Below are 13,071 nucleotides of genomic sequence, written 5' to 3'. Positions count from 1 at the left end.
GCTAGCCTCTTACATAATCACTTAGTTTTAGGCTTAATTATATACGTCTGTCCATGAATCAGTTTTCTTGTTGTTGTTGCTATTGTTTTGTGATACGTTACCACTCTCAACGTTAGCAGGCAAAGAAGCTCACCTCGTTTCTTTGAACTTTTTCACTACACAACTTCCCACATTAACTTAGATTTACTTACACCAAATATTCTTTCCAGTACAACATTTGATCCAATACTTTAGCACCAACAGCTACTGCCATCTCGAACACAATGTTAATAAAGTACATGACTATTTAAAAAGTTTAAAAAAGTAAATGCAGAGCACGTGAAATATCCATTCAGAAAAAGCCACACACTGACAGTCTCTAAAAATTACACCATTATCAGTACTTACGATGTTATCTTATTCTTTTTTTTTCTTTTTTGGATGAATCCTATGGTTGCTGCCGTTGCATATACTTTAACCGAAAGGTCGAGGTTCGTCATGTGGACTGAATGTTCAATTATTGGTTTCAAGTGGTTAAGATAAGCTCTAAAATTACCTTACGAGTAACAAGCCAATAAATTCGTAAATAATCGCTAGGTTCTTTCATAAAGTCTTACCTATAAACGTATGGAAAATATACATAATCAATGACGTTTTTTTGCACATATATGTACACCGCTGGTACGGCGGTAAGTCTACTGATTTACAACGCTAAAATCAGGGGCTCGACTCACCTCGGTGGACTCAGCAGATAGCCCAATGTGGCTCTGCTATAAGAAAAACACATATACTTACATAGTTATGTAAACTAAAAACATGAGGCCAAGAAAAACGTACCATGAAGGACGAACAATATAAATTTATCCTGGCTTTTACAATACCTACAGAAATCAAGACCAACATAAAATAGGGATACTAATTTGTTTTATTGTTAAGTTAGTTGTTGATAGGCGTATGAGCACCTACTTACAATTAACACTATTATAAGTAGGTGCTCAAACTTCAGATTCACCGTTGGCTTATAGAAAAATACATCTCTTTACCTTTATCAAAGGAATTATTTCGTATATTACCTATCAAAAGATAAGCTTCAGACATACCTTAACGACGGTTTGTAGGATCCGTTTACTTCCAGATATATTCCAGATTCGTTGATCTCGTTTTCGGGATCGTCTCCTTCTCCATAACATTCATACCGTTCCTCTCCGTCACTGAAACTGAAAGTAGGACTAAAAAAAAAGACAATGAATTATTGTATTTTACAACACGCAAACCGTCGAGTAAAATTTGACAAACATTGTACACGTTCAATTTAAAAACTTTACAAAACAAAAGAGATACAATGACTATCTGACAGAAATTAATTAACCGCTAAGTTTCGGTTAAGCTCTTGCATAACCAACAAAAGCCATAATACTTGTAATGAGTAAAAAAAAACAAATATTTAGTAGATAACCGATAACACCCATTGCTTCTAGTCAAAATGGAAAAGCTGTGACTTAAGCCATAACAACCCAAGGCGGGTTTGATGAAAGGAGGTTCTAGTTTGTATTTTTTACAAAATAACCAAGTTTAACATTTATCTATATATATATATATATATATATATTATGATTTATTTCTAGCAAGTAACAAGTTTCTGATTTGTTATGTTACGTACGTTACGTATTACGATTTCAAATAACCGGAAATTTCAGTTTAGAAATTAATTAAATGTCAATATGTATTAAATTTATGATACTTGCCAATAAAACTGATTGTCACAATTTCTTTCTAACTACAAATATATTTGTATGTTTGTATATACTAACGTCTGAAGTTAATTCACTGAAGCTAAACGAGTTTGAAATATATAAATGTTCCTGGTCAAATTCTGTAGTTTTCCGATTAATAAGTGTTAATCACAATTATAGCTTTTGATGCTTATAATACACTGACTGTAGCTGACTAATAACAATAATAAGATTTCTTTGCGCGTTGGTTTATATAGTATAAAGCATGATCCTAGAACGTTCAACAAGTTTCGAAAACACGCTAAAGTTTTTGTAAAACAAATATTGTTGATTCTTAATGTCAAGAATCTTCTATACATTTAGGGAACAGATGGGACTTGTGCATTCAACAACATAAGTCACATGCATAAAAAAACTATATGGAAAGGAACGTAGTTATTAAACTAAACTTAAAACGGTACATCATTTCCTATATGTTACTTCTCAGAATATAGAAGTCGCTCTCATCTTAAAAGGTATTGTTTGCGACCCATGTAATTTCTTCCTATTGCTAATCTCTTGCCTTAAGGCCTAGCATGATTGGATGATTAATGTGCTTGACTCGTAATCTGAGAGTCACGGGTTTGAATCTCTGTTGCACCAAACATGCTCGCCCTTTCAGCCGTGGCGTGCTATAATGTGACGGTCAATCCCACTATTCATTGGTAAAAGAGTGGCCCAAGAGTTGGCGGTGGATAGTGATGACTAGGAGCCTTCCCTCTAGTCCAAAGGTGGGCAACGTATTTTTCATAGTGGCCACAACTGTGGCTAATGAAAACAACGTTGACCATACTATTAAAAAAAAAAAAAAGATGTTAGTTTAATCAAAATAATTGCGTTTCAACTAACCTTCAATGCGCAAATTGATGAAGGTTTTCTTCAACAAGTTTCGTGAAATTTGGCTTAATATCTATGCTCAATGAGCATTTTAGCTCTGCCTCTAAATTTATGCCAGTAAGCCGAAATCTGTATCTACACTTGAGGAAATCTAGCTTAAAAAATGTTGACTCACACACCCATGTGGATCCAAACATGGAAAATAATTTTCAAATTGCTATCTTTAAATTTGGAAGACTCTCATTTATCAGAATAGTGAGCCACATCTCTCTGATAGATAATTTTTGTTTACCTTTTATGTGTTCTACATTTTACAGGGAAAGCATCTCGTCTTCAAATCCACACTTATCCAAAATTAAAAAATGATGTAATTTCCTTACTGAAATTTCCTAAGTCAAATTGAAATGGATCATGCAAAAATTCAAATATCAATTTCAAATTTTTAAATTCGGAGAAACGTGATTCAAAGTTTGAGATATATTTTTTATCCAGTTTACATAGAAATCATCTTTAGCATCAGAGAAATCATAGTCCTTGTTATTTTTCTAGAAAACTATACAATTTTGCAAAATGTGTCAAATCATTCTTTTGTTATTGTTCCGCAAGGAAGTTTAGCTTTAATTGAAATTTATGAATAGACTGTAATTGCTCACTTATCATTTTATCCCTTCCCTAAAGTATCGTATTCAAGTGAACCATCGTGTCGCATAGAAAGTGCAAATCACACTGCCATGGCAAAGTTTCAATTTCAAGGATATTTTCAATCTTACCTTTTAAATAAGATACTCTTTTATTTGAGGAAATAAGGAAGTAAATCGATCCAAGACTTTTCTTCTATTTAACCATCTTACATCTGCAAAATATGTAAGATCATCAACAGTGCAATCACTACTTTTCTTCAAAGACTCAAGAAACTGTTGATGGATGAGAGTTTGTGTTTGTGTTTTTTTCTTATAGCAAAGCCACATCAGGCTATCTGCTGTGCCCACCGAGGGAAATCGAACCCCTGATTTTAGCATTGTAAATTCGTAGACTTGCCGCTGTACTAGCAGGGGCTAATGGATGAGAGAGCTTCCACTTCTAATATAGTTCACAATTTTTACAACCATGTCCATCAAAATTTTCAATTCATCACTTTTATCACATAAATTTTCTTGATGCAAAATGCAATGGAAAGCTGGTAGCGTGGACTTCACATTATTTTCAATTAAATTCTGCTTCAAAACAGAAACAAATCTTAATTTTGCCCCAGTAATGGCAGGAGCACCGTCTGTTGTGACAGAAACCAGTTCTTTAAAATCTTTAAATTCTTGACATTTCAAGAAAATTTTCAAAGATGTTTTTTTCCACATCATCGATCTCGTAATCCATGAAGGCCAAGCATTTCTCCCCTCATTTGAAGATCTGAAGTTACATATTGAACCCAAAATATCAATTGTGCAGTGTCACTAACATCTGTTGATTTATTTACTGCTAAAGAGTTGTTCAAGTAACTGATTTTCTGTCTTTCGCTAACCCTAACATTCTGCAAACAATTGTTCTTCAACTTAATTGCAAATTATTTACCTTTTTAAGAATATCATTTTTTATTTCTGAATCATAATTCTCCAACAGAGTTTCAATGATCACAATCAATATTTCTTTTACTAGTTTAGCATCATAAAATGATTTTTTTGAGCTAGAATCCAAACTACTTTAACTAGTTCTATCAATGATAAAAATCTTTTTAGGCCTCCCTTTTGTTTACGAAATGTGAACTTTCAGACGGCTAAGTTTATTCATACAACTTTTTGCTATCAAGTGGAAATTTTATATCAAACTCGTTGTAAAAATTGTTAAAGTGTTGCTTGAGGTTGTATACTTTATTATTCTTAAAAACGTTGGTACACAAAAGACACACTGACTTATTATTTGCTTCAATCATTGCAAATTTCAACCTCCAACTTTCATTAAATTCTCGTTTCACGTTTTTCCAGTCACGCACCATTCTCTTTTCGGCAGTAATGCCAGAACTAATTAAAGTGTTTTTATTTTCTGAGTGTTCATCATCTGGATTCTTTCGTTTTCGAATTATTAACTTATCCATATTATGGGATTAAAAACAAAATATATTTAAACATTTGAAGGTTGCATGATAAAAATATGTTTACAAACGCATGCAAAACAACACACACTCGATAATACACATCTAAACCAGACTGACGTTACAAAATGGGCGGAATCTGTGGCAGTGATGAAGCGCGCAACATTAGCGATGATGTGAGACAGTGCAGTTGTAATTACCAAATATGCTATATAAAAAAATAAATGATGGAAAAAAGTTGATTGCTAAACTCGAGCTGGCCACAAATGTGCTATCCACTGGCCACATATGGCCAATGGTTATAGAGTTGCCCATACCTGCTCTAGTCTTACACTGCAAAATTAGGGGCAATTAGCGTTGATAGCCCTCGTATAGCTTTGCGCGTAATTCAAGAAGAAACAAACAAATCACATCTTGCTCTAATGATCCAAAAATAATATATATCATAGCATTCGTGTTAATCGAGTCGTGTGATTCCTTAAACTAACTTTGGTATGTTATTTCTAAATATTTGTTTTATATTATGATTTATACAAGTAGAGGTAGTGAAACTTTGAATACTAAGAATAAAAAATAAATGGTGGTAGGGCTTAGTATTATTGAAATTATTGTTTCACTTCAATACGAATGAAACTACGAAAAGAACAAGCACCTGCTTCTTTTGTCTTCAAAACCCAGAAGTCTGCCAGTAATATCGTTAGACGATGCTACAGTGCTTTTTGTATCAGTCACCAGCGTTGAAGTTGACGTTGGAGTGAGTTCATCCTGTGACATGACACAGTCATTGGTTGCGGGTACTAAAGTCGCTTGGACGGAATTCTAAAGAAGTATACAAATAAAACGAAAATAACATGAATATTACACACACAATTGTGCTTAATAAAGCTGGAAAAATGTTACTGCTTCATATGTTCAGTATTGACAAAAATCTGAACAGGCTTAAACATAAACATTAGATTTGAATAAATTTCTTTACTGGGTGTTCTTATCGAATCTTGTAACATACTGAAGTGGTTTGTTAACTCAAAATGAATAGTAAAATAGTTAAAGATAAATAACAAATCTGGTGCAATAAATTCGTTTATTACTAGTATCAAAATGTTCTTTATACACTAATATGCATTACAGTAATTAAATAAAACTGAGAATTCGATGTTATTTTTAAACAATGTTTTATGATTATGTTTTCGATATTGCAATATGCAACATTGTATTTACTCAGTGATATAATGTATATTAAAAATTCCAAGATGTACTTGTGCAGGTTCAAACACAAGAAGTCGAACGAAGCTCGGAAAGATAAAACTATAAAGTTAGTTCTATAATATTACATTAAACACAGCAGACGTGAAGCAGTTCGTAGAGTATAATACAGTGGAAGTGAAACCTCAAAGCTAATCAAGACTTACCCTTAGCCTAACTCAATGAGACCGCTAATAAACTAGGATTCAGTAGGCCTAGGAATATCGAACTGACGTAATTAAACCGCACACATTTCACCTTACAATAATCGATGTGTGCATATAATTAAACCTTGGTGTAGTGGTTTTTACCACTAATTACCGTTCTTATAACTACAACAACATCTGGTGATGACCTGTTTGATATATTATCTGAGCTTAAACAACACTTTTTGATATCTATATATGGATATTCTCCAAGCGTTTTGCGGTCAAATTGGTACAATTTTCTTATGTATTGAAATTTTGTAGGTGTTTCGAAGGTGTTAGTTGTTCATCACCTTCTGGTTAAACTGGTTCAATGGTGGGAGTATTTCAAAAGACAAAATATAGAAGAAGTGAACACAGGATGTTAAACTTGTTTCTATTTTACGTAATTATTCTACATGTTGTATGACCGGTTGATGTCATACATCAATATTACAAAATTAGGTTTCTACTTCAATATTATATCTTACTGGTTTCTGAATAAAATAATTTAAGCCTAGTAGGGGCTATATATTCCTAATAAATTTGATTATTTACATTCATCGAGACAAAAATAGGGAACAGCTCTGTTTTAAACCAATATTCAAATATGCCATTTTTTGCTTGAAGTAACTCATGCGCACATAAGGAAATCATAATTTATCACATTCTCTTTTCAAACAGTGTAATTTATTTAATTTTCACTGATTGATTTTTTAGAAAAATAAACTGTTAGCTCATGAGTTATGTATTTAAAGTTGACTTTCACCGTTGTATTGGCTTGCAACATCAAATTGTTATTCTGAAATAATAGTATTAACACTACTTTTCGACCAATCTTTCTGCAGTTACGGCCCAGCATGACTCGCAATTTGAGGATCGCCGGTTCGAATACCCTTTCTATTAAACATGCTCGCATTTTAACCGTGGGAGTGCTATAATCTACAATTAATCCCACTATTCGTTGGCAAACTAGTAGGCCAAGAATTGGCTGTGGTAATGACCAGCTGCCTTCCCTCCAGTCATTGACTTCTAAATTAGGGACGGTTAGCGCAGATAGCCCTCGTGTAGCTCTTCGCGAAATTCAAAACAAACTAAATTCCATTTCCCAGATGACTTAAAATAGATTTTTAAAATACTAGAGAACGTTTTAAACGTTTCCACACAGTGAGGGCACATAACCCTAAAATTTGATTGGGTAGAGCATATATAGCCCATTGTATTGCTTCGTGTTTAAAGAAGCCTTTTTTGCATATTTTAATCCAGAAATAGTTAAGTTTAGTGTATCAAAACTTTTAAAATTTCATGAATAAAGATGTTGTAATACAGGGGTTCCCAACCGGTGGGTCGCGACCCCCTGGGGGTCGCGAAGCCTTGGCAGGGGGGTCGCAAAGCCTTGGCAGGGGAGCCGCGAAGCCTTGGCAGGGGAATCGCGTAGCTTTGTTAGAAGTAGCTTGGGATAACATTAATTTTATTTCATCAATTACATTTTCATGCTCTTACATTTTTTTTGTTTCGGTGCAAAGCAAAACGTGTGCTACGTTAGTTCAATGTCATTAGGTGATATTATGGGTGTATGTATGCGTGCCTGTGAGTGAATGTGCCTGTGTGAATGTGTATGTGTCTGCAACTGCACATGTTCTCCTTTTTCAAGATAGTCTTCGGGCCTTTGTTTCCAAACTGCAGAACTGGCGTCGGAAAACCAATCTTGGAAACATCGCTATGTTTGAAAAACTTTGTGGGTGACGCATCAGTCTCAGATCCAACTGGATCAGTTCCTCAAGGATGAGATTACCGAACATCTTCAGTCTCTAGAAAAAGGAAGTCGAGCGTTACTTCCCTGAGCTATCACAGGAACAGGAGGCCCTGGTAAGGAACCCATTTTGTACTGAACTTGATGTATCCAGCATTCCAGATGATATCCAAGATGAATTGCTGGATCTAAGGAACAACTCTTCAGCTCGTGATCTCTTCAAGGTGAAATCCGTGACTCAGTTCTGGTGTGCTATGTATCAGTCATACTCCAAAGTCAGCATGATAGCTTTACGTGTCCTTGTTCCATTTGCTTCTACCTACTTGTGTGAGGCAGGATTTTCCACTCTTGTCAATATAAAAACAAAGAATAGGAACAGATTGGATGTTGGAGGTGACATGAGACTGGCTCTAACAAACGCTCGGCCACGAATTTCAAAGCTTGCTGCTGAAATGCAACATCAGGCATTTCACTAGCTGGGTTGGATAGCTGTTCAAACCTATGTTAATATTATTTTAAGAAATATATGTTCTTTTTGTGAATTCAGGTTGGAACAATGTGATTTAATTTGCTAACAAATAAATACAGAATTTTTAAATATTTTTTTAGATGTTTCTTTCCCTCTCCTTCACAGAAAATAAAAGAAAAATTAAGCTGCTGATAGTAAGCCCTAAGTAGGGGGTCACATGGGTTTCAAACTTTTAGGTAAGGGGTCGCGAGTGCCAAAATGTTGGGAACCCCTGAATGTAATAGGTAATAAATGACTGACTGCTCAAACAACTTTTGTCATGTATTTCGTTAATGTAAATGAATTATATTTTAACTTATTGTTTGAAGAAGATAAAGTGTTCTTAAAAGACACATAAAATTGTAACTACTCAAACGGTTCCTACACTCTTGTACAAATTAATTGAAACAAAAGGTCATTTTACAATATTTTCAGCATGGCGGCCGGTGTAGGCTCGCTGGACCCACTGATTTCCTTTAATGGTCATTTTTTCACACAGACGGCGTCATTAGCTGTGTTTTGCAGTACGGTCGTAATATTGCAATAATAGGTAATATAATATGAACGAGAGGAAGCTAGCATTTGCTGATATTCAAGGTTATTCGTAACCTCTTTGACAGGTAAATATTTCATAAATGTAAAGGTATAGGACATTTTGTTAATATAAAACGTATGCCCAAAATGCCAATAGGAAAGGCTTAGACAAAAATAGATAAAACATTTTAAATCATAATTACCAGAATTATTTTTCAAGGACAACAGTTGTATTCATAAATGTGCCACATCCATGCATACTTAAAAGTGCCAAAGAAGAACCTAGATCCAACCATAGCAAAGGTCTTTATACAAAAGACCAGAATTTTGCATAAGCAGATTATTAAACCTTAAATGGTCGAAGAAAAGATTAAAAAGTATTAAAATGAAAGCCATGTATAACGTAGCATACAAGACTTGTGCTGCGTCTTATCCCATATAATCTAAATATTGGCACATTTTTCTGTTAAAGAACAGTTAATATGACACTACTGTAAGGAGAGTGCCACAATTCCGTTCTACTCTTATGATTTTTATCACATCTACTTCTATGCCTATAACTGTTGTTGGTGTGGAGCGACTTTGGTAATATTTGCTTCAAAATGTTTCATTTTTTGTGGGCTACATCTTTTCATATAATGTTATATTGTGACGGTCAATCCTACTATTTGTTGGTAAAAGAATAGCCCAAGAGTTGGCGATGGGTGGTGATGACAAGCTGCCTTCTCTCTAGTCTTACACTGCTAAATTAGTGATGGCTAGCGCAGATAGCACTCATGTAACCAAACCAAAACTTTTCAAGTGATATTTTCAGGGAGTGACGAATATTAATAGGAGTTTCGAATAACAAGATCTGTAAGCTGACCTATGAATGCCTCAAAGATATTGTCATGGGTTGACATACAACATTTAACTTTTATATTGCATCATTTTTTAATAACTTGTCTGTCAATGGGCTTCTGAATCATCCAGTATACACGGCGAACATTAAGTTTTTGTTGTACTATTTATCTTGAATCAGTTTAAAGGGGTCCAAGCGTGGCCCAGTGATTAGTGTGTCTGACTGCATATCTTTTTATCTTACGTTCGTGTCCCATGTACCGTTACCAGGAGACAATGGAAAGAGAAAGAAATGCGCTCTATACCTGTTTGTTTGTAATTCTGTAATTTCGAGCAAAGCTACATGAGGGCTATCTGCGCTAGCCGTCCCTAATTTAACAGTGTAAGACTAGAGGAAAGGCAACTAGTCATCACCACCCACCGCCAACTCTTGGACTACTCTTTTACCAACTAATAGTGAGATTGACCGTCACATTATAACGTCCCAACGGCTAAAAGGGTAAGCATGTATGGAGTGACGGGGATTCAAACCCGCGACCCTCGAATTATGAGTCGAATACCTTAACCACCAGGCCATGCCTGGCCTTCTCTATACCTTAATGTTGTGGGTTCACTACAAGGGGGCAGTCAAACACCACTATTCGATTAAACAGGTATTGACTAACTGCGATTCTCATTTTGTTGCCTTCGCACCATTGGTCGTCAATAGAAAGGTTGCATACTTTATAGTGATGAAGCAGAAGTACAGTGTATAGGTTTCACTGTACGGACGAAAAAATGTTTCAGAGCCAGTCTAGTCTATTAATTCAAAAATAGTAACAGCTGACGTATCTAGCGCAAACAAAACACAACAGGTTAAAGGAACTAGGTGAGTACAAGTGTAAACAGCAGTTTAATAAGCATATTTTTGTTTCCACGCGAACTTAAATAAAGTATACATAACGAGATATTTGTTTTTTACTTTTATTCAAGACGTTTGAGTTTTGACATTACTGTATAATCGACAAATAAAACAACACTGCTACATCCGAGAAACTGGTCGGATAAGCCTGTTAAAGTAGTGTAAATGGTTCTAATCATATACAACCATTGAAACACGTGTGTTTTTGTGTCTTCTCCTCCACTGGCTCAACGTTAAGCTTGGAGCTGAAAACCAGTAGTGAGCATAACGCTGAGAGTTCAATGCGCAGTTTTAGGCACACAACAAATATTTCTGCAAAACCAGCAACAAGTATTCCCAAAATGAAAAACAAAAACTGAGCAGCCAACAGGAAATTATCCCGGTTTGTAACAGTTTTTTTTAGGTAATAACACTCTTCAGTCTAACAATCAGGAACAGTACTCGCCACTTACCTGATTTTATCAGAAGAAACAAAAAGCCACGTATATGTGAAATGGCATGGGTAAATTTCAAGGTATAACAGAAGCTGCTACAAATCAAATGTGGATTGAATAAACAGTGATATCATTTACAATACCACTCAATGAAGAATGCTGTTTGAAGCTATTTAACAGCTGAAAGAGTTACAACGAGGCAGACATGCCCAAATAGTTACGTAACTTGTATCCATTACATTACATCTCAATTAATATAATAAGCTTGAGTCAATTTCACATATCACATTGGTCGGTTATCTTAGTTTAATTCGTAAGTTCAATGTAAGCTGCAAAGCCTCAATGTTTAGAAGGTGAATCTATTTCCCAAAGATTTCCGTAAGGCACAATGAAGTTTTCCTTATTTATCTCAGTGTACTTATTGCTGGATTATGTCATCTTCACTTATTAACCTCTTACAATAACTTGTTTTATGAGTAAACTGTTACTAAAAAGTATTTGCATTTTGTATGTATGGTATTTTGACATATCTTTTGCTCATAACAGATTAAAATAAGTGAGCATAGGTTCGCTACTGTTTAGTAAAAGACGTTTCAAAACATCACACACATATAGATATATATATATTTCACACTATATCAAGCCCAGTCTTATTCTTTCGATTTACCCCTGTCCATAGTTACTGATGATGGGCAGAATTATCGAAACAGGTGTAACTCAGTGACAAACGATGAATTGAACAACAGGTTAGGCTTCATACTAATTTTTAGCCACTTCATAATTGCAGATAAATCTTTATAAAATTCCTTGCTATAATTTACTTACAGTAGTTAAACATTGTATTTGTTATGTCAGCAGTGGCAGGGAACATTGCATTTCATAGCAAGAGGTACTAACTTTACCCAAGTCTATTTAAAACGGTGTTAAAAGCAATAAAAAAAAGCGAATGACTGCAAGTTACGATTCGAAAAACAGGAGTTGATCAGTTCAATGTTAGCGGTTTTGTATGATTTATTTAACAATAAACGATTCGTGTAAATTGATAGACGTGTGTGAGAGAGTAGTACTTCCTATTATATACATATGTTAAGAATTTAAGAGTTTATTATTGTAGTTTGTATAATATTTCTCTTTGTACTAATTACGTGACCACGTAGCAGTTATATATATCATATCATGTTTTGTTGTTGTTGTTGTTTTTTTGGTTTAGTTCAATTACACGTTAACGTATCTCAACCTACCTATACATATGTTACTTTTTCCTACATCCTGGGAGTTATGGAATGGTAGCTTCTACTGTTGACATTGAACTTTCCATTCTTCGGATCGAAAAAAAACAAAGAACATTTGTACACCACCAAATACATTAACACCTAGATTTAGCTTGATTAATGTTTAAACTTTTGAAAACGTCGCCATATAAGCCACACAAGAGCAGCAGTAAACCCAAGTTTCCTCTACCGTTGACTTGGCTCAGAGAATTCAAGTCTCGTATGACCTGAGTTTACACAACGCCTTCTAGCTAACCTGTTCGCACAGACGTACTACACGGGAGATTACCTTGGCCCGAAAGGCACGGAAAGAAATGCCTTTCTACCACTTTGGCTGAACCATTGTTTCAGGCGTGCATCTATAGTATGTTTCGTATTAATACGTATACGTCAAGTGCGGAGTAGATCCATAGTATTATAACGTCTAACTGATTCTAAAGTCGATAGTGGAATTTTTAAATAAATTGTTTTCCATCATTAATGCTATAAATTTAATATTTCCGAAATGAAAAGTCGATAAATGACCAGAAGGGGGCAGTAAGATTTGGCCAACGACATTTTCGTTACTCTCTCAACATGTTTGTTGTTTTCGATAGTTAGAAGATAAAAGTTTAACGTATCAACAGACTGGTAAACAGAAGTAGTGTCACCAGACAAGATAACATCCTCCATTGACCTGAAAAATACTAGGTTTGGGATGAAAAATAATCTGACAGCAGGAAAATTCAAACA

The 13,071-nt window shown here is 34.8% G+C and overlaps 1 protein-coding gene across 5 annotated transcripts in view; it reads right to left on the bottom strand.

Annotated features, from left to right (window-relative positions):
* LOC143225876 (rab11 family-interacting protein 4B-like) overlaps window positions 1–13,071 on the bottom strand; it is a 92,540-nt gene that overhangs the window by 42,511 nt on the left and 36,958 nt on the right. For 3 of the 5 annotated variants that reach the window (XM_076456030.1, XM_076456029.1, XM_076456031.1), the window contains exons 4-5: window positions 5,324–5,490; window positions 1,080–1,208 (exon numbers count right to left, since the gene is read on the bottom strand). In XM_076456030.1, the coding sequence (XP_076312145.1) occupies window positions 1,080–1,208; window positions 5,324–5,490 (296 nt within the window). Of the gene's footprint in view, window positions 1–1,079; window positions 1,209–5,323; window positions 5,491–12,309; window positions 12,641–13,071 lie in introns of those variants that run through there. The other 2 variants (XM_076456034.1, XM_076456032.1) reach the window with 2 other exon arrangements.

The sequence above is a fragment of the Tachypleus tridentatus genome, chromosome 9 (assembly GCF_004210375.1).
Source record: "Tachypleus tridentatus isolate NWPU-2018 chromosome 9, ASM421037v1, whole genome shotgun sequence".
NCBI classification, from domain to species: Eukaryota; Metazoa; Arthropoda; class Merostomata; order Xiphosura; family Limulidae; genus Tachypleus; species Tachypleus tridentatus.
Note: the sequence above shows the minus strand (reverse complement) of the source record. Positions and strands in the feature narration are given on the sequence as shown.